Genomic DNA, 18,757 nt, shown 5'->3' on the forward strand with positions numbered 1-18,757 from the left:
ACAAAAAAAATACCATGATACTAATATTCACTCACTTAAATAATTACTTTATTAAACTTCCTGTTATTTAACATAACGAAGATAAAAGTGTCGACTGACTCATACAACACTGAATGATATTTTATAGCAGCGGCAGACACACTTCCTACTCTGGGAACCTTTCACAGGACTCCGCTGGAAAGCCGAGAGACTGCTGCGCTACCGGCGGCCGCTGTATTTGGCGGTCCAGTCTACTCGTCCGGTCACTGGCTGAGAGTTTGAGCTCCTGGAGAGGCTGGTCTTCGCTGGAGTGCTGGTGATGAATCCAAAGACCTGAGAATTCAGTTTCCTGCTTTTCCATCCTTCATACTCTGAAATCAACACAAAAAACACAAGATAATGTCAAATAGCTTACACCGTTTTTTATTCACAGTGTGTGCCGCTCTTTTTGTCTTACCTTCATTTGAGGGTGCCAGCTTGTTTAAGGTTTTGCTTTTCAATGGTTTGGTTTGCGGCTCCACTCTCAGATCAGCAGCAGACGACAGATCGACTGAAAGATTCGAAAAAAAGCTGAGTTTAGAGGACGGATACGCCGCCTTTTCCACTGATGCGTCAGTGCCTTATAATAAAATTCCAAATTTCTTCACGTTTACGAAGATAACCTCTGGTTGAGAAACAATTTACACAACAGGCATGACTGTATTGCATATTATTGTGCAAAAGTCTTGAGCCACCCTTCATTCCTTTATATTTGGCTCGGAAAATATGAACTAAGTGCAACGATTTAATGGAACGTGCAGATGTAAAGGCAACAGCAATTACAGCAAAAACAAAAACTGGTTAGTGAAAAATTAGATTTTATGCATGTCAAACTGTGTTATCATTTTTTGTAGACTCAACTAAAGAAGTGTGTTTTTGCAACAGGCCGCTAGCAACAAAGCACCTGAAAATGCTCAGCTGTCTGTTATGTGTAGATGCAACATTGGTTCAAGCAGCCAGTGACCAAAGCAAAACTATGAGAGACCTTCATGCCTGGAGAAGTATTGCTCAAGACCACTTTAAAAATTACAAGAAAGTCTGGCTCCTTGGTAGCAATGTATAAAGAAAAGAGTGGTGACTCAACACTTGCACAGTACTGTACATGCCTGTGAGCCGGATGCAATAAATTCCCCTTCACAGTTGAGTAAAAACACTTAAACTTGCAGTTGAATTAATCAAAACAAGTGTAATGACTACAAATGTTTTGACCAAGAATAACTGACGCTAACTGAAAATGAAAGTTCACATCCTTGGTTGTCAGCATTGCCTGCCCGCCCACCTGGCAGGCTGATGACAGTACCCCATCAGCCTTGTTTGGCCGAGGGGTAAAAACCGATTGTTGACCAAGAACAACTGATGTTAACTTTAAATGAAAACTAAAATTTAAAACTAAAAAAATATAACTCTGCTCATGGCTGTTTCTAAATCTAGGGGGTACTAAGCTAAAGTTTGGTTAAGGAGGGAATTAATGGCATTTTTAAAGGTGTTTGTGCCTCAGAACATGAAGGATCTGAAGAAAGAAGCCATGGAGTTAGAAAAGCTTCTCAACCATCGGGACATTTTTAGTACCGTGTGATTCGTGCCAGTAGATGCTCAACTAATAAAAACTGCAGAAACAGAGAAGAGTAATGAAAGGCTCTCACCAGCAGAGGCGTCTCCTATGGGTGCCAGTATAACCCTCTGTCGGGCTGCTCCTGTTTCGGTTTTTTGTAAAGGTGTCATGAACGTCTTGGTGTTGGAGCTGCTCACAAAGGAATCTGAAGAAGAAACCCCATCACAAGTTACAGTTAACCTCTTTAAGGCATTAGAAAAAATACAATTGAAGCCCTAACACACTTTTAAGCGATACCTTTCAAAAGATCAAGATCCTCTGAGGTCTTTTCTTTTAGAGGCGTCTTATCTGGTATTTTAGGAAGACCAACATCTAAAACCACGTGAGAGGAAACCAAAAGTAAGAGTAAGCAGAGGAGAAAGAGTCTTAACGCAAGCTGAAGAAGTCTTAGGTGGACGTATAATTAAGCTCATTGCTTAACAAATTTGCATCACATAAACTTTCACTTGACCTTTATTGACCTGGGAGCACCAGGTTGGGCTGGGTTGAGTTTGATCAAATCAGATTAGAAAATTTAGGCCTGCGATTGAAATCAAAGCATCCCCTAAAAGCATTAAACATTTGATTAAACTGTGAGTATATTCAACAGTACAGAGAAGGGCAGGCAGGGAAATGTGTGTCTTTCAACGGTGTAATGATAAAACTTCTAATATGCATCCATGAAGTTGTCTTGCCTCTCCTGAGAGGGATCTCCAGGCCGTGTCCTCTGGATAAACACGAGGACACTCCCAGCTTTCTGCTGGACACTTGGCCTCTTACTGAGGAGGTGCTTTTTGGATTTATGCCTGAAACAACAATGAAACAAACCCAGCTCAGGGTGAAATTTTGTACATTTGTACAGTCTGCACATTAAGAAACCAGACACCTTAACGTAATAGCAAGCTGCAATCAGGCCAAGCTAAGGTTTATTTTGTGACATATTTCCTGTGTCCTTTTATAAGTTTTGTTGTTTTCTTTCTAATATTGTAGGCTCCTTGTAGTACAATATAAAGTTCCTGTTGTCATGAATTGGTGATATATATATAAAACTGAACGGAATTGAATATATATTTTAACTTTATTGTTTAATGAAATTTAGGGCAGGTGGGATTTTTGTTTTTGGATTATGTTCACCTACCTTTGGTTCTTTTCATTGTGGCGTTTATGTGTAAACATGGTTAATTATTATTGCTATTATTATTACTATGTTTTCCTCACCAGGCATATATCTGGACTGGTGGAGGTAGTGCTGCTTGGCTGACATGGTGTTGGAGTCATCTCGGCTCAGTCCGTTGTTGCTTGGCAGTTTTGATCCTCTGTTGTTCTTTGACTCTGAAAATCTGCATTATAACGTTATTTTTTAACGTTTCCTGAAACTCTGATGACGACATTTCACCTGATGATGAGGGTCTCTCACCGACAGCTGTTCCTCAGAGAAGTGATGGTGGGTTTTTTGGAGATGGAAACGCCGGTGTCTTTATCGTCACTGTCGTCCCAACTGTCCACCGACCTGAAAGATGTTTGGCCCCACCGCCGTCGTGCAGGCCGGGCATGTCTATTCTCGGCTCCTCGCTGATTTAACGCAAGGCAAATGTTAAACGAGAAATGAGTATTAAATTATTATTTTTGTTATTCTTTATATTTAAATAAAGCTGTATCCAGTGTGGAAGCGTAAATAAAGAAGATAAAAGTTTAGCTCCCTCAAAAATCCAAGCCTTATACTAATCATCCTGCCATGATTGGGTTCACTGTTTAATGCTGCAAGCCTTCACCTCAGTGATGTTTACAGGCTGACAGTGCTCTGGTGGTCTTCTTTTCACCAGACTGAGAGGCTCCTGCTGCCCCTCTGTCAGTGTGCTGGGACACACTGGTTGAAGTGTGCTCTTCTCTATATCCTCCTGAGGAAGAGGAATCTGCTGGATAGGCTGATGGAGAGACTGGCTGCAGGTCTGAGGCTCAGCGTGGGTCGTGACAAGCTCGCAGGGGTCCAGATGAGGCTTACAGAGGGACAGAGGCTTCAGATCTGCAGCTGTCTCAGAAATCTTCTTCTGGGCCTGCTGTTCTGAGTGCTTTAGTGGGGCACCAAGTGTCTGTCCTACATAGAAGTATGGATACCTCAAAGCCTGGAAAACAGTCAATGGAAAAAAGTACAACATCAGAAATTGCTACTAAAAATTGTATTTTATAAAGATTTTTACTAACTGAACTGCTTTCTTTTGTAAATTGTTATGTTATTAAATATTCTGTTTTGTTACATCCCAATTAATTTTTCTCAAGTTACTTGTGGCATGGGTGTGGTCTCTGGCAGGCTGCAGAGGAAGGGTGACGCAGCGAGCTCCCGGGGCGGCGCAGGGGCGGGGTGAACAGGTGTGCTGGGATGTGAATGTGATTGTGACTCTTTATATGTTCACAGTGACAGTTGGAGAGCGGACGTGACAGCGGAGCGGGAGTGTCTGTGTCCCATTGTAAAACCACAGTAAAACCGAATGTCAAAATAAAGAAGTGCTATCAGCACGTCCGTGTCTTGTACGTGTGTAAAGGGTCCAACTTCACACTACTCTATTCTACTCAAGCTGTTTTGTAACAAGTTGTGTTTCATTCTTTGACCCATATAACAGGATTACCTTATTTTTCTATCTATACATACACATCTACCTCTACATATAAGCACATATGTGACGGCCTTTTAAATATATATGAATTCCAAAACTAAAAAAACCTTATTTCCACACAATACTACATATAGGTTCACTGTGTGCTGCTTTTATTGCGCTGTAAAGCCTGTGATTCAGAACACTATAGTTATTAACTGTTTTATCTTACTATTATAGCTAATATTAGCTTCTTAACATTTCAAGGTGCTAAAGTAATTATCCAAAATGTGAAATTCATCCAGCTAAAAGCTGAAGTTTCAGGCCTGGTTTGGATATTGTGTAGACTGTTTTCTGAAAGAGCACCTAATTAATTCTTCATATTTTTAGCTTCGATTTCGGCGTCATGCATTGAGTTACGCTGGTGGATGTTCACTCCCTCAGCACATCCAAATGTCAAGTTAAGTATTACATTAACTCTCAAGATAAGCTGATTGATTCCCACTTGGATCATATTTCTAAAATTAGAAGCACTCAAGGTACTCAAAGGTGCTCAGGATAAAAGCATTTGGACGACTCGGGTGACTTTGCAGCTCAACATTAATGAGTCGTCCTCACTTCTGTCTATTTGTTTGTTTTTCAGACAATCTATGCTGGAGTTTATCAGGATCAGAAGTGGGCTTATTATGCTTTCACTTATTTTACCATATATTTAAAAATGTTTTTTGGGGTGACAGCCAGATTTGCCTTAAAAAATACAAAGACACAGTGGATGATAAAACTATACTAACCACTCTAAGGTTTCCATTACTTCCAATCCCACAGCCGACAAAATCCAACACACACACAAAATAAATAATTTAACCTGAGAAACTGATGAACTTAAAAAGAGCTGGTAATTAGCAGAATAAGTTCCCTTTAAATGTACCTGAGAAGCACTCGGTCTTTTCTCAGGGTCCCACTGCAGCATGTCTTTCATCAGCGTGATCGCGTCATCACTGGCGTTGGGAATCAGGGACCTGAGGCTGGTGGGAGCGCACTTCGGGAAGCGGAAGTTCATTGAGGCTGCGAGGTTGAAGCCCTCAGGCCAGTCCAACTGACGGGGGGTATCATTGCAAAAGAGATGCTATTAAAGTTGGTCAGTTTTGGGATAGTCATGAATATTTATCACTAATGTGTCTGGTTCCAGTGAGTGCAGGAGGCAAGAAGCTCTACAATCCATAATCTACCAGACTTTATACTAGGGAGCGGCCAGGCTGAATACTGACTCTTTTAAAAACAACCACATCAGATGTTTGTGTTCTCAAATACACCTCCGTCGAGTGATGTGTAGAAAAATTCAGGTCTGTAGGGCATGTGTGAAAACAGCTGTATAGTAACAAAGTAATACAGATGTATTTTGATGGTTCCTCACCTTCTTCAGCGTTCCCAGCACCTGACAGATTTTTAAGATCTCGTCCACCTCGCTGTTTCCTGGGAACAAAGGTGTCAGGGTGTACAGCTCTGCCATGATGCAGCCCACTGCCCAGATGTCGATGGGAGAGCTGTAAGAGTTGGACCTGAGCAGAACCTCAGGGGCCCGGTACCTGAAATAACAGCCCAGGGGAATATATAAAGAGGGCTTTTTAAAAAAATATAAATATAAAATGTGACCCCCTCAAAGAGGATGCTTTGATTATGACCATTTTTATTTTTATATGATAGATCAGAGATGAAGAGTAGATAAGGAAGAGGGGAGCGAGAGTGGGGAGACAGGCAGCAATAATTACTTCAGACCCTTTGGAGTTACTTCATTTTTTTGTATATTCAAGAAAAAAAAAGAAACTCTCACCATCTTGTGGACACATAATCTGTGTAAGGTGGTTGCGAGCGGATTTCTCTTGCTAGGCCAAAATCTGCGATCTTCACGAGCTCCGGGCCCATGCACAGTATGTTCTCCGGCTTCAGATCACGATGGAAATACCCTAAAAAGCCAAGAAGCATTCAAATTAACCCCTGCTGATATTCATCTGTGTAGAGATTTGCATTACTTTCTATATTAGCTTCTACAACTATAACCACGACGTGACGTAACCCCCTAATGAAGCAGGTCACAGATTTTAAACAGAGCTCGCACAAAAAAAGGATACCTTAACCATACAGCGGGAAAATAATAATAATAATGTAAAGAAAAGACAGGAGAAGTCTCTTACCGTGCTTATGCACAAATGCTAAGCCAGATAATACCTGGAACAAAATGTTCCTTATCTCATTTTCTGAAAACATCTGATCTTCTCTGGCAGCAGCAAAGTGGGAAAGGACAAAAGAAAGAAGGGATAAAGAAGAAAGAACAACATGCAAGCTTTTATGACATTAACACCAACAAATAGTAAAAACTGAGCTTTTGTTTGTTTGTTTCTGCTGAATTAAGCTTTGTTACAAGTCACACCTCCTCTTCTCACAGAAGAAGCGAGTCATTTTTGCTTGGACAAAGTCCGGTGATGGCCTACCAACAGTCCAGCATGCATCTACTTACCAGGTTTAATATCATTTCCATAATTCTTATCTTATGTATTCCAAGCCACTACTCACAGCATTTTATTTCTTATTTATTTAGTTGTGCATGAGTTGTTAGGGAGTTATTTTTATTTTACCTTTATTAAAATACCTCTGTGAAGTCACATACGTCTGTGAATAAATGACAGTCCCTGTAATATCTGAAATGTCACGTTTTTGATGACTGACTCAGGGAACGGCTTGTTTCTGTAAAAACCGAGCCCGACACACGATGACTCAAATAAAACCCAAATAATTCTCACATTCACAGCGGTGATTAAAAACACACAGAAATAGCTAGGAGGCTAACGCATCACACATGCTGCGATTTTGCTTTCACAGAAATTCACAATTCTGATTTTCTTACCGTTCTTTCATGAGCTGATAGAGGTTTTCTTTCATATACTCAAAGACAAAGTAGAGGTAGTCATTTTCTCTGATGACTTCCTTCAGTTTCACCACATTGGCATGGTTCAGCTTCTTCAGTGACTATTTGGGAAACACATGTGGGAGCAACCTCAGCTGATTTTCAAAGAGGATCAGTGTGAATTAGACTGCAAAACTACTACAAGTGTAGTTCAAGCTGCTAAATAAGTTATCTAGCTCATAGGCTCAGGTAGCATTTATATAAAGCTAGCTCATTCATGTATGCCAAGTTATACTACAATTAAAAAGGTCATGAGAACAATTTAAAGGTGACATCTAACTCTTTTAGAGAAATAAAATGAACGCTCATTTACAACTTACCTCTACTGTGGATTTTGTAAATAGATTTTATTTAAGCACGTAAATTAGATTCTTACCTTCACTTCTCTTAGGTTTAAGCATTCGTCCCAGGAATAAAACTTCCTCTTCATCCTGTTGGAGTGGAATAAATCAGATTTCTATCTTAAATCAGCTTTGCTTGCTAGGAGAGCATGGAGAAATATTGATCTATCCGCATGATCAACTAATGCTAAGCCCAAATGAATCCAAATCTGTTAAGACTTTGAGACAAATTCTGGATAATTTTCTGTGTTTAAGGGGTGCCTGGCTCTCAGAAAACACCTGTATCTCAACCTCAAACACCTCCATATCAGTTTAATGGTAATTCTATGCTACAGTAAACAAGTCGATGCTCCCCTCTTATCTCTGTCTCACCGTGTCATAGAGAGCAGCAAAACACTCTCAATGACCCAAAACCTTACAGGTATTGCCTTAAAACCCGCTGATGGCACAGATATTTGGAAACTTTAACTGAAAGATCTTGGTGCTCCATCAGCAATCCACCCAGAAGACCAAGGTGATTAGGACAGATTTCAAGAAGAAAAGAGATGACCTGAAATCTGTGACCATAAAAGGCAAGGCTGTGGAAACAGTGCCTTGATTTTCCAGGTCTGCATACACACAGCAAAATACAACAATGCCTCCACTTTCAGAGAAGAAGAACAACAACTACGGGAGGTCTACCAATTGGAAAGTCGGTGGCTCAATTCACCAGCAGTTCCAGTCTAAATGTTTAAGTATCCTTTATGCGTCCATTGAAATGTTTGCAAAGTGCTTTGAGTGCTCAGTTAGAGCAGAAAAGTGCTATATAAGTACCAGTCTATTCACTTAAAACATAACCACTTTGTTGTGGACCAGAGGGCTTTGCAGGGACTGTGGAGGACATGACTGGAGCACAGCTGGAGCTGCCTGCAGCTGAGGACATGTACTTGTCTAGATGTCTGAGCAGGATCTCGAAGACTTAAGGCGACCCAACTTACGCTGCTCAACACCTCTTTGAACTGTTTCCCTCTGGCAGAGGTTACAGGACTTTCCACTCACACACCACAAGGATGAAAAACAGCTTCTGCTAATGCTGACATCTACTACTGCTTGTATTAATTCTTGTATTCCCGTTTATTACACAACTCTATACACTTGTAGCAGCCACTTGGGCTTTAATCAGCTTAACCTTCTGAGACTAAACAACACAGTGAATCCCTGACACGTTTACTGGTGCTCCACGCACTCACCTCTTTATGGCCACCAGCTCACCAGTCTCATTGCTCTTGCCCAGGAGCACACTGCCATACGTGCCGTCCCCGAGCTGCTTGAGTGTGGTGTAGCGGTTAATCATCCACACAGAGCCCTGGCTCTCCTTCAGTGAGGAACCCTGACAATCCCAGACGCTGGTCATTTTGAGCCCATAAACAATCGTCCACAGGTCAACAACTGATAGGCTGATGTGTCCTGCTACTGTGAGGCTGCCCTAAAGCTTTCACTGCAGAAACACAGGCATGAAACATCCATTCATCCTTTATGTTCCTCTCTGCAGACGGGTGATGTAGGGTAAGGCTTACCTTAAGAGGAAGACTGGAAAAGCCCTGCCCACTCAACTCTGCCTCACCTATCCTCCAGCTAAGTCTTTCATGGTGGTAGAGGAAGGGCGAGAGGAAATGGATTAAAGTTTTCATGGGATTAAGAAAGTCTGACACAAAGCAGACTAACAGGGGAAGCCTGCTTCGAGTCTGAGGAGTGTGAAAGTGGGGCACATTTGGTGTAGAATCTTCAAGTAAACAGCAAAATCAAACACCAGTATAATTTAATCTTTTTCAAAAAACTGTTAGCACACAGGCTCATTATGTTTAATTTGGTAGGCTTCCTTAACTTTTTCAGCAAAATGAATTCATGATTTGTTGCTAAAAAACACACTGGAAGGCATCGTAGCCCAACAACAACAAATCATCTACTATGTGGAGCACACCTTCAACTCCAGAGCCCCGGGTTTCATTTGAAACCCAATTAACCTACATTCACAGTGGGTAGAAGCAGGATGTTGGTCATTATTTAACAAATTAAGGTCAGTGTGTTTTTTTAACTGACATAAGATGTGATTAAATGAGGGCCTGTAGTAATTATAGCCCCATGATTAAATACGGTATCATCCATCCATGGCTTCATGAACCTTGCTTTGTGCACTGGTGCATAGCCTTGTTGGAACGGGGAGGGGCCATCCTCGAATTTTTCCGACAGATTTGGGAGCATGAAATTGTCCAAAATGTGTTGGTACTCTGAAGTATTAGAAGTTGGGAACTCGGGGGCCAAGCCCAACTCCTGAAAAACAACCCATAATCCCCCTCCACCAAAGTCTGGTGGAGGGGGATTATGAGGTGTTTTGAGATGTTCAGAGATAGTCATTTGTTGAAGACTTAACTTGAGACAGAAAGGCCCACAAACAAACAGCAGCTGAAAGCCGCTGCAGTGCAGGCCCAGCAGAGCATTAAAGAGGAGGAAACCCAACATCTGGTGATGCCCATGACTTCAAGATGCAAAGGGTTTTCAACCAAGTATTAGAAATAAACATTTTATTTTCAGCTATTCAGTTAGTCCAATTACTTTTGAGTCCCTGAATTGAAGGGATTTTGTTAAAAATGCTTTAGTTCCTCACATTTTTATGCAGTATTTTTGTTCAGCCCACTGACTTAAAGCTGACAGTCTGCACTTCAACTGCATCTGAGTTGTTTCATTTAAAATTCATTATGGTAATGGTACAAAACCAAAATTAGAACAATATACAGACCAAACTGTTTTTCTTTTGCTCCCCTTATAAATTGTAAATAAACTTATATTGCTTGCTATTTATTGCTCATATTTGGTTACGGTATTTTGTTTTATAATCATTTTACTGTTATCACAATTTTATATATGACTTTATTATTTAGTGAGTTGTCTAGGCGTGCCTGAGAAGGCAACCTTGAACTTTAAATCAGCTAATCAAGTATAGCGTTTTATTTTTATCGACCTGTTCTCAGAACTTTTTGATTACATCATGTATTTTCCACCAATGTCACAGTGTTGAATTTATAATTAAATGTTACATAACAGCATAATTCCAGTGGAAATTTAGCTTTGACTTTTCTCTGTGTTTGTGGTAAAAGACTGGGATTAAAACAGGACAAGAGTTTGTGCCTTAAAATAATACCTGTTAACTTTATAGCGTAATTATTCTCCTTCATTTAGCAACCTTTTCAAATACCTCTAAAAACTATTTTTGTACAGCTGCCTTTTTGATATGTTTTTCACGTGTATTCTCGAAGTTCATAAAAAAAAATACAGGAGAAAACAAACGATACTGAAGAAAATGTGAGCTCTGTTTCGAACTTTACACCACTTAAACCATTAATATTATCGTCTAAAAATCTTACCATTATATTTCAGATACTATTGGCACAGGTTTGTAACAGAGTTAGCTAGCTAGCTAGAAAGCATGTCTAGCTACAAATTTCAACTCTATCATAAAAAAATATATATCACATAATAAATAAAAAATAGACATTTTATTTATTAATTATTCTGCGTTGCATAACTTGAGTATCAGTAAGATTAAAGTGTAGCTACCTCAGGAGTCATTTCACTGCTGGAGATAACACAGAGATGCTAGCTTTCAGCAGCTAGCTGTCGCTTAGGCAACAAGACTTCCAAAATAAAAGTCAAGAGAACTCGGATATGGGCAGACCTATGATTAGGCTTGTATTAGAAGTATATCCAATATAATTAAATTAATGTGTAATAAAAACTTTTTTTTGTTAGTTCAGTTTTATTTTTCTTCACATTTTTCGTCACAATCTTATTTAAATTTCTATGATACTTTATTGTATATATGTATTTATGTATGTATGTATTTATTTATTATATATTTACTTTTTATTAAGATATCTAAATTTTATTTTACTGAGCAACAGGCTAGTCTACTTATACTTATTTTGTTATATACTTGTGTCTAATTGCAATAATTAAAGGAGTTTCCAGCTCTGAGATAAATTTAAAAGAAATCCTTACTTCACAAATGCTGTGATGTCATGTCAATATTTAAACAGAAAACCAAAAGGAACAAGATAATGCTGTTAACAATCGGCAAGATTTAAATCTGAATATTTTTGATTATTTATTGAGATTTGCAATAAATATTTTTGTTTTATTTTGTTTTTTTGAGTTTGACAAAACAACCTAATAACTTTTAGTTCACTCACATGACATCATCTTTATCAGCACATGGCACACACAAGTTTATATTTCCATTACCCAGATCCTTGCATAATCTGACCCCTCACATTTACATATGATCAATATTTCAATATTTAATGATATTTAATATCAATATTTCTCATGTAGTAAAACCAGAAAAAGAAGATCACACACAGGAAAAATACACAGACACTATATGACAAAGGGAAGGCAGGACTATTTATATACAGAAGGCTAATTGCCAAAGTAGAAACAGGAGGGGAAAGAGGTGAACATAATCAAGACAAACACAGGACACTAACTGTCAAACGAAAACAATAAATAACAAGAAAATTAAACACAGTGACAAGAAAAGTCACAATGAACAAGATACAAAAGCACATGAGGGAAACTCAGAAAAAAAAAAAGAAAACTGATACACGAAATAATGAAACCAAGGTAAGGACTCAAAATAAAACCACACAACAACACAACCCCCCAAAAACATCAAGAATAGACTCTTCAGATGCCCAAACTCAGATATGTTAACTCTGGGCAAACTCAAAAATGTGATGCGTCCCACGCACCATGTCACTTTGCTGACCCTTCCATCCCTCCCACACAATAAATGCACTTGAGACTATCCCAGAACCTATACAATGTAAAAGGACATTGTTAAGTCAAAACAACAGCTTGGAACCTACAAGGTTCATAATGTAAAAACATACTGGTGCTTGTCTTTTGGGGTTCAATTGTGGCTCAGAGTAGAGGGTTTCAAACTATGCTACAGATCTTCTTTACTAATGCACATCATGCTGTTGCAGAAACAGCCTCCCAGAGGAAGAAGCACTTCTATCACTGGCTTACTGTTTCACAAGTGCTCCATCTAGTGGTCCAATTTGCTCTCTGCACCTGTTTGTGTAGTCAGAATGTTTTCTGATCCGATTATTCAAGTCACAAAGCTCCCCAGTTATCAGACACTTAATTCAAGTGCCCCACACTGACTCTAGTGCTGTTCATGAAGCCTTCATACGATGAAGGTAAAAGTTAGACAGCCTCGAAGTGCCAATGGTGCTAAATATTTGGCACTTTTTAAATCATCACATTTCAAAAGTGCAACAAGGTCAATTATACAGCCATTCTCAGTGCCAGAATCAAATTGATATGTCATAGTTTTAATAGTAAAACCGTACTGATTTAATGTCTATGTCAGAGTAACAGGAAGAAGCATTTGTAGCCTGGATGTTTTTAAGTTAAGGTTCTCGTAATTTAAAAACTTAAAAACGTGGATTTCTGAGTACAATTTAAAGGATTGCATCACTGTGTGGGACAGAAGGCTGTTCAAAACAAGTTATAAAGGTCTGATTAAATATATAAATACATTTTGATACAAGACTCATCTTCTTGCTGTGGTTTCTCCTGTGAGTCCTATTTTAACTGAAAAATGTTGGAAAATTCAGAAAATCATCATAGCATGAAGGTCATATTTTGCATGGCTTAAATATGTTATAGTTTTTATATTATATGGAACTCCCCCAAATTATGTTGTTTAGACTCACAATACAAAAAACTGTTTATGAGAAAATAAAGGAAGCATTAAAAAACATTATTCATGTTGTGATAATGTGATGAACCATGAGAAAGAGGAACCAGTGCAGGAGCAAACAGGTCATACACTGTCATGCACGTATAATAAAAATCCAGGACATTTTGCCAAAAGGTAAAATTCACAAACACATTAAATCTGTTTGTGAATTTTGTTATGCACAAGGTTATCAATCATAAACACAAGGAAAAACAGGAAAAACGCTAAACGCAGGAGAAAAATGGCTAGCATTCAAAACTGTTTGTACTGTTCAAACAACATTATTTGATCTGGGAATACTCAAAAAACTGAAAAATTTAAAGTACTTATATTTTTTATCGGTGGATTTAATTCTTAATGCACTGGCATCCACATATACATTTAATGTTGCTGCTGGTAAGAGTGGAGTTCATTTTCAGAACTTTATACACGGTTTATAAATAACAGTCTCATTTTTACCTGGTATAATGGGCCTTAATTTATTATACATATATAATTGATACAAATTGTGTATGTAGTTATATTTTCTACAGGTAAACAGTTTTTTAGCACCAGCTGAGGCGACAGAGAGGGGACTGTGCCACCACATCCTCTCCCTTGTTGACACGCCCCTGCTTAAGACACTAGCTCCCACTGTTAAAACATACAGTAGTGCCTAATATATATTTTTTAAATCATAGAAACAATGTTAAGAGTTAAAGTGCCATTTTGGTAATATCTTTCTAATATCCTTGTGTGCGCCACAGATCGTGTCAGAGGAATGTTTGCAGGGCCAAATAAAGAAACGCTTTGGTGCCGTGTCTTAAAATAGAGATTACGGTCTAGAGAGCAGGAGCCACCAACTGATTTAGAGATGCAAGCATGAAATGTGAGGAATGAAAACCATGACCAGCATTCTCGAAATGGCCATACTGTAGTAATGTGACGTGCCGTGCATTGCACCTAACAACTGTGCAGTGAGATTGTTGCCTGTCTGTGAGGCGCATAGACGCGTTTTTTTCCAAGGTTGTGCTTTTGGTTACTTACGGTAAGGTGGACCCGCAGTGTCCACTAAAGGATCAGGTGATCCACTAACTACGAAGCGAAGGCTGACTGGGGAAAATGCAAAATGACATATAGCAAATGTCGGAGCATAATTCATTCACGTTTTCGGCTCAAATTCGGACCTGAATCGCATCGCTGGAGCTCCAATGTGACGATGGCTCGTTAGGGCTCGTGGCACAACGGCGATTTTTTTTGATATTTTAATTTATGAAAAATCACATTCACAGACACATATTGGTTTCAACATGGGGCTGTGCTACAGTCTGCGTCCCCGGCTCTTCGGGGACCTGAGCGGCTCTATCTCCAACGCTACCTCGGACTCGGACCAGCCTCCGGATGCCGCCGTGCCGACACGCGCCGGGGGAGCTCGCCAGGAGGACACCGGGGGATGCGGGGAGACTTCGTCGCTACGCGGCGGCCTGGTGCGCCCCGGGGACCCTGCCAGGCTCCCGGCCGGGGAGCACCGCCGTGGAGACACCGGTACCGACGGTGTGCTCATACAGAACGGAGGCGGCGGAGGTGGAGGCAGCGGTAAAGGGACGGGGAAGGACCGCGGCCGCCGCTTACAGCTGCTGCAAAAAACAAGCACCCAAAAGCAGAAAAACTGTGACAAACTGCTGGTGGAGGAGAAGGAGGCCGAGAAGGAGGCGAAGAAAGTCAGTAAGAATATAGACAGGGTGCTCAAGGAGCTCAAACGGGAGTACAAACAGACGCATCGGCTGCTGCTGCTCGGTAGGTTGTGTACCTCTGTTTTATTATTAGAAACCAAAAAACGCACTGGCCTTTCCAGAAATTATGTCACTGCTCTAGCGAGGCCTGTTGCCACATCTGTTGGCTTGACTGTGAAGACTAAACTCCCTGCGGCTGTCAATGACAAGTGATGAAGATGGACGTTTAGACTACCGGATCCTTGCTGTCACAGTTACATTCAGGGTTATGGGGATTTTTGAATAGCCAATTAAGCGAAATGTCGACTGTTAATCAGGGACCAACATAAACATTACATGGGCACACAGACACTTCTTAGCTGGAGGCTATACTGGGCCGTATTTGCCTTGTGTAGTAGCCTCTATCATAGTATGAGTGTGGCATATGTCCAAGGCGACAGAAAACAAATATTTCTTTTATTAGCTGGCACATTTGGACTCTGGAGTGTCCTATAAGTGCAGCTGACTTTCTCTGTAAAGATAATCTAAAGATGCCTTAGCTTTGGCTGTTTGGTTATTCCCACTCAGCACTTATGTGGAGGAGCTGGGGCACTTTTTAAAGTCATACCCACCAACAAATATACTGTAATACAGGCTGCTTTAGTAATGCTCTAGTGTCTATTAAATTAGATGTTATACCTAAAACAAGTGGTTTTCACACATTTTTGTACCCAAGGCACCCCAAGATTTCAAGGCGTACGTCAGTTTGTATTTGCAGAAAAAAGCCCACATGTTGAAATGTTGTTAATTCTTCTTTAAATTCTGAAGACGCTTTGGATCACAGATGTGCAGCATCTGCACTTAAATGACACCTACAGTTTAGATCGTTGTAGTTTGGCCCACAAAGGGAAGCAATTCATCAATCGGACTGCTTGTTCACTAATACACTGCATTTACATCTCATTTATTGCTTTTTGTGCTACGGGAATAATATTGTAAGTTTGGGACAAAATCACAAGGCACACAATGTGACAACCACTCCTGTAATTATATAACCGGAGACAACAGGTACATCTAGTTACAGTAGTCATTTTTCCCCTCCCTCCAGTAAATGAATCCATAAAGTGTGTAAGGTGACCTTAGTGTACAAATATGTACTGCATAGAGATCATTTAGCTTCTTGCTGCTGTGCCTTGTTCAAGTACAGTTTAGTGTACACACAGAATATAGCTCGCTGGTTTGCTCAATAAATGTTGGGACTTATGTGGTGCAGTATAGTAAAGCGTTCCACTCTGCAATATAGTGACTAGAGTTGGCTTCTTGTGATAGACTATAATATGCAAATATGGTTCATAACAATTAGAGTCTGTCTGATATGGGAGCCACAGCAGGCAGAGATTTATATTATATATTTTAAAGATATATCGACCATTTTAAAGTTATCCCAAACTTATTTTTCTACCTCTATATTCTGTTTTTTAAATGTTAATTGGACGACACAGCATATCTGTGATCAAGTGACCAATATATCAGTTCGGTTCTTATAAAAAGACTACTTAGCTTTTGGTTATAGGACCATGTTTGCTCTAGCAATCATGTATGAGAGAGTATTTTATAATATTATTTGTTAAAAATGGACTTTTGGCTAAACTGTTACATGTTTACAGTAAGGGGGTTTCAATAACTATGTTATTTTGCTTTAATAAACAGCGGAGGAGTGTATAGGAGCCTGTGATGTAGAGTGAGCTCACTTTAGGGATTTCCAATAAAATAGCTCGATTAACACTGACAAATGTAAATGGTGTAATTGTGAAAGATGAATCGAGATAAGGTGATTTGCATCAGGCACTGCGTGCTAAATTTGGCTCCTGTGATTCTTTAAAGTTTTATTTTTAAGTGCGTTATCTGCCCAGAGACACCAAAAATAGTCTGTCTTTGAAAAAAAAAGTTAACCAATTGAATAAATGGTTCAAATAATATTTTAAAGCATATTATGGTGACTTGTAGTATTAGATCATATTTACTCTGGAGTTCTCTATATGTGTATAATATAATAAAAAATGACCTTTTTGCTAACTGTTGCACATTTAGAGTCTGCATTTTAAATAACCAAACAAATATGATAAAATGATCCACTCAGAGTACAAACTTACAGACTGATCCCAGTTCTGACCTTCGGTTTGATGGTTACACCTTCATTTATGAAGAATTTACAAGTTCACATAGATTTGTCAGCCTTTGTAAGTGATCAGTTTAATAAATAATTGGGGGTTATGGCCCTTTGTATACAGTAAATTATTATAGTGTGGAAAAAAAACCCATAACCAGCAAATTCATATTTAAATAAGTATGTGGGACACGTATTGATTTTAAACGTGTTTATATAAACCACAGGACTTGTATACTTAACCAGACCATCACTGGGTCCCATAGATGGATTGTTTATATGATTTCCAGTCTTATGCTCAGAATGATGGCGATTTTGGGCTGGACCTCTTCACCAGCGGAAATGGCTTAGAGCTCATTTCGACCACCTCGCAGAGCATTCAGCGCAGAAACGAAAATGTAACACCCATCTTTGAATTCAGCCCTCCAGCTGCTTTTGAGATTACACTTTAATTAATACTGTCATATTTTATATAGATGTATCTTGTAATTTGTGTTATTTCACCCCTCTACTGTAAAAGAAAACTTGCACAGCACTTGATTTTTTTTTTCAAGAGAGAAAATCTTGACCAGGAGCAGAAGCTTAAAGGTGGCCAGGGCTAACCTGATTATAAAAGACTTAGATGTCGACACGTTTACAATAAAAACAGAACTGATGCTCTTTTGTTTTTCGCAGTTTCATGCCAGGCTTGATGCTGTATCGCATGCATTTCCTCTACTTCGAAAAGTGCACTGCTTCTTTCCTCGATTATTATAAATGGCTGCCAGTTTAATTTCCTGAGTAAACAGCTCCCACTAATTACACACAGGAAGAAATGGCTCATCCTAATGAAGCCGCACAGGCCACTGTCATACATTCTTCCATGGAAGCTTACAGCATGTTTGACCTGTGTTACTTCAGCGTGATCTGCCTCCATAGGATCACAGTTATTTTTGGGAGCTGGCTGACTCTCCTGATACACCCAGCAGCCCTTGCGGGCCACCTCTGGCTTCTCCCGAGAGGCCTCTGGGGCTTTATATCCTGCCAGTCTCCAGCAGGACTCCTGTTGCAGTGGACTGAGGTGGTTTGTGTTCCTCTGAAAGTGGACACCTTTCAAATAGTGTTACATTTCAACGCAACGTATGGTGCCTAATCTGGGTCACTTTATCTGTTTGTATTTGCTGCAGTAATTTAGTGAAATAACAATGATTAAGAGGAACGAATGTGGACCATAAATGGGCTGCCGTGCTAGGCTTTGAGCACGCTTTGGTAATATTTATACAATCAGGTAAATGTTCGGATGCTGTGTTAGGCTTTTTCTTCATATGGTAACAGCTGATGAGTAATATTTTAATTCAGCACTAACTTGGAAAATATGATGTTAACCTGCTGAAGTGAAGCTGAAACAGTTTCTTTTCCTAAAAGTAAATAATTTTTCTTCATTTTCCAAGATTTTATGTTCGAATACAGAAATAAAGATAATTTCTTGTGGAGCTGAGACATTTCATCATTTAAAAAAAAAAAGTATTTTAGCAAAACTTCACACGTTCAAGCTTTTTTTAAATACAGATATTTGTGAGATTCATTCATTGGTCTTCTGTGATAGCAGGTTGACTTTCTTTATGTTCTTTA

At 39.5% G+C, this 18,757-nt stretch overlaps 2 protein-coding genes across 6 annotated transcripts in view; one reads left to right on the forward strand and one right to left on the reverse strand.

Annotated features, from left to right (window-relative positions):
* Window positions 1-26: 26 nt before the first annotated feature.
* On the reverse strand, window positions 27-11,194 carry LOC101481758 (serine/threonine-protein kinase MAK). Of its 5 annotated transcripts, XM_076876551.1 has the most exons (17): window positions 11,098-11,194; window positions 9,060-9,123; window positions 8,733-8,980; window positions 7,539-7,593; window positions 7,103-7,224; window positions 6,393-6,475; window positions 6,032-6,164; window positions 5,615-5,786; window positions 5,129-5,296; window positions 3,382-3,732; window positions 3,027-3,181; window positions 2,828-2,949; window positions 2,305-2,415; window positions 1,868-1,942; window positions 1,662-1,775; window positions 437-529; window positions 27-350 (listed from the first exon to the last, which is right to left on the reverse strand). In XM_076876551.1, the coding sequence occupies exons 3-17, from the start codon at window positions 8,894-8,896 to the stop codon at window positions 199-201; spliced, it is 2,070 nt and encodes a 689-aa protein (XP_076732666.1). In that variant the 5' UTR covers window positions 8,897-8,980; window positions 9,060-9,123; window positions 11,098-11,194; the 3' UTR covers window positions 27-198. The 5 variants fall into 5 exon arrangements, with proteins under 5 accessions (XP_076732666.1, XP_076732668.1, XP_076732670.1 ...); XM_076876553.1 differs by lacking the exon at window positions 1,868-1,942; XM_076876555.1 differs by lacking the exons at window positions 1,868-1,942; window positions 2,305-2,415.
* Window positions 11,195-14,353: 3,159 nt separating this feature from the next.
* Window positions 14,354-18,757, forward strand: part of LOC101482928 (guanine nucleotide-binding protein G(olf) subunit alpha) — a 53,985-nt gene continuing 49,581 nt past the window's right edge. The window contains exon 1 of the mRNA XM_004555256.5: window positions 14,354-15,064. Within this exon, the coding sequence (XP_004555313.1) occupies window positions 14,578-15,064 (487 nt within the window). The 5' untranslated portion in view covers window positions 14,354-14,577. The remainder of the gene's footprint in view (window positions 15,065-18,757) is intronic.

This window comes from Maylandia zebra, linkage group LG18 (genome assembly GCF_041146795.1).
Source record: "Maylandia zebra isolate NMK-2024a linkage group LG18, Mzebra_GT3a, whole genome shotgun sequence".
Classification (NCBI taxonomy): Eukaryota; Metazoa; Chordata; class Actinopteri; order Cichliformes; family Cichlidae; genus Maylandia; species Maylandia zebra.

Excerpts from the sequence above, each read along its gene's own strand:
- LOC101481758 (XM_076876551.1), bottom strand. The coding sequence starts at position 8,896 with ATGACCAGCGTCTGGGATTGTCAGGGTTCCTCACTGAAGGAGAGCCAG. Across the intron at positions 3,182-3,381 it reads AGCCTGTAAACATCACTGAG|CGAGGAGCCGAGAATAGACA; the intron begins GTGAAGGCTTGC and ends GCGTTAAATCAG. Across the intron at positions 1,776-1,867 it reads GGATCTTGATCTTTTGAAAG|ATTCCTTTGTGAGCAGCTCC; the intron begins GTATCGCTTAAA and ends TTTCTTCTTCAG.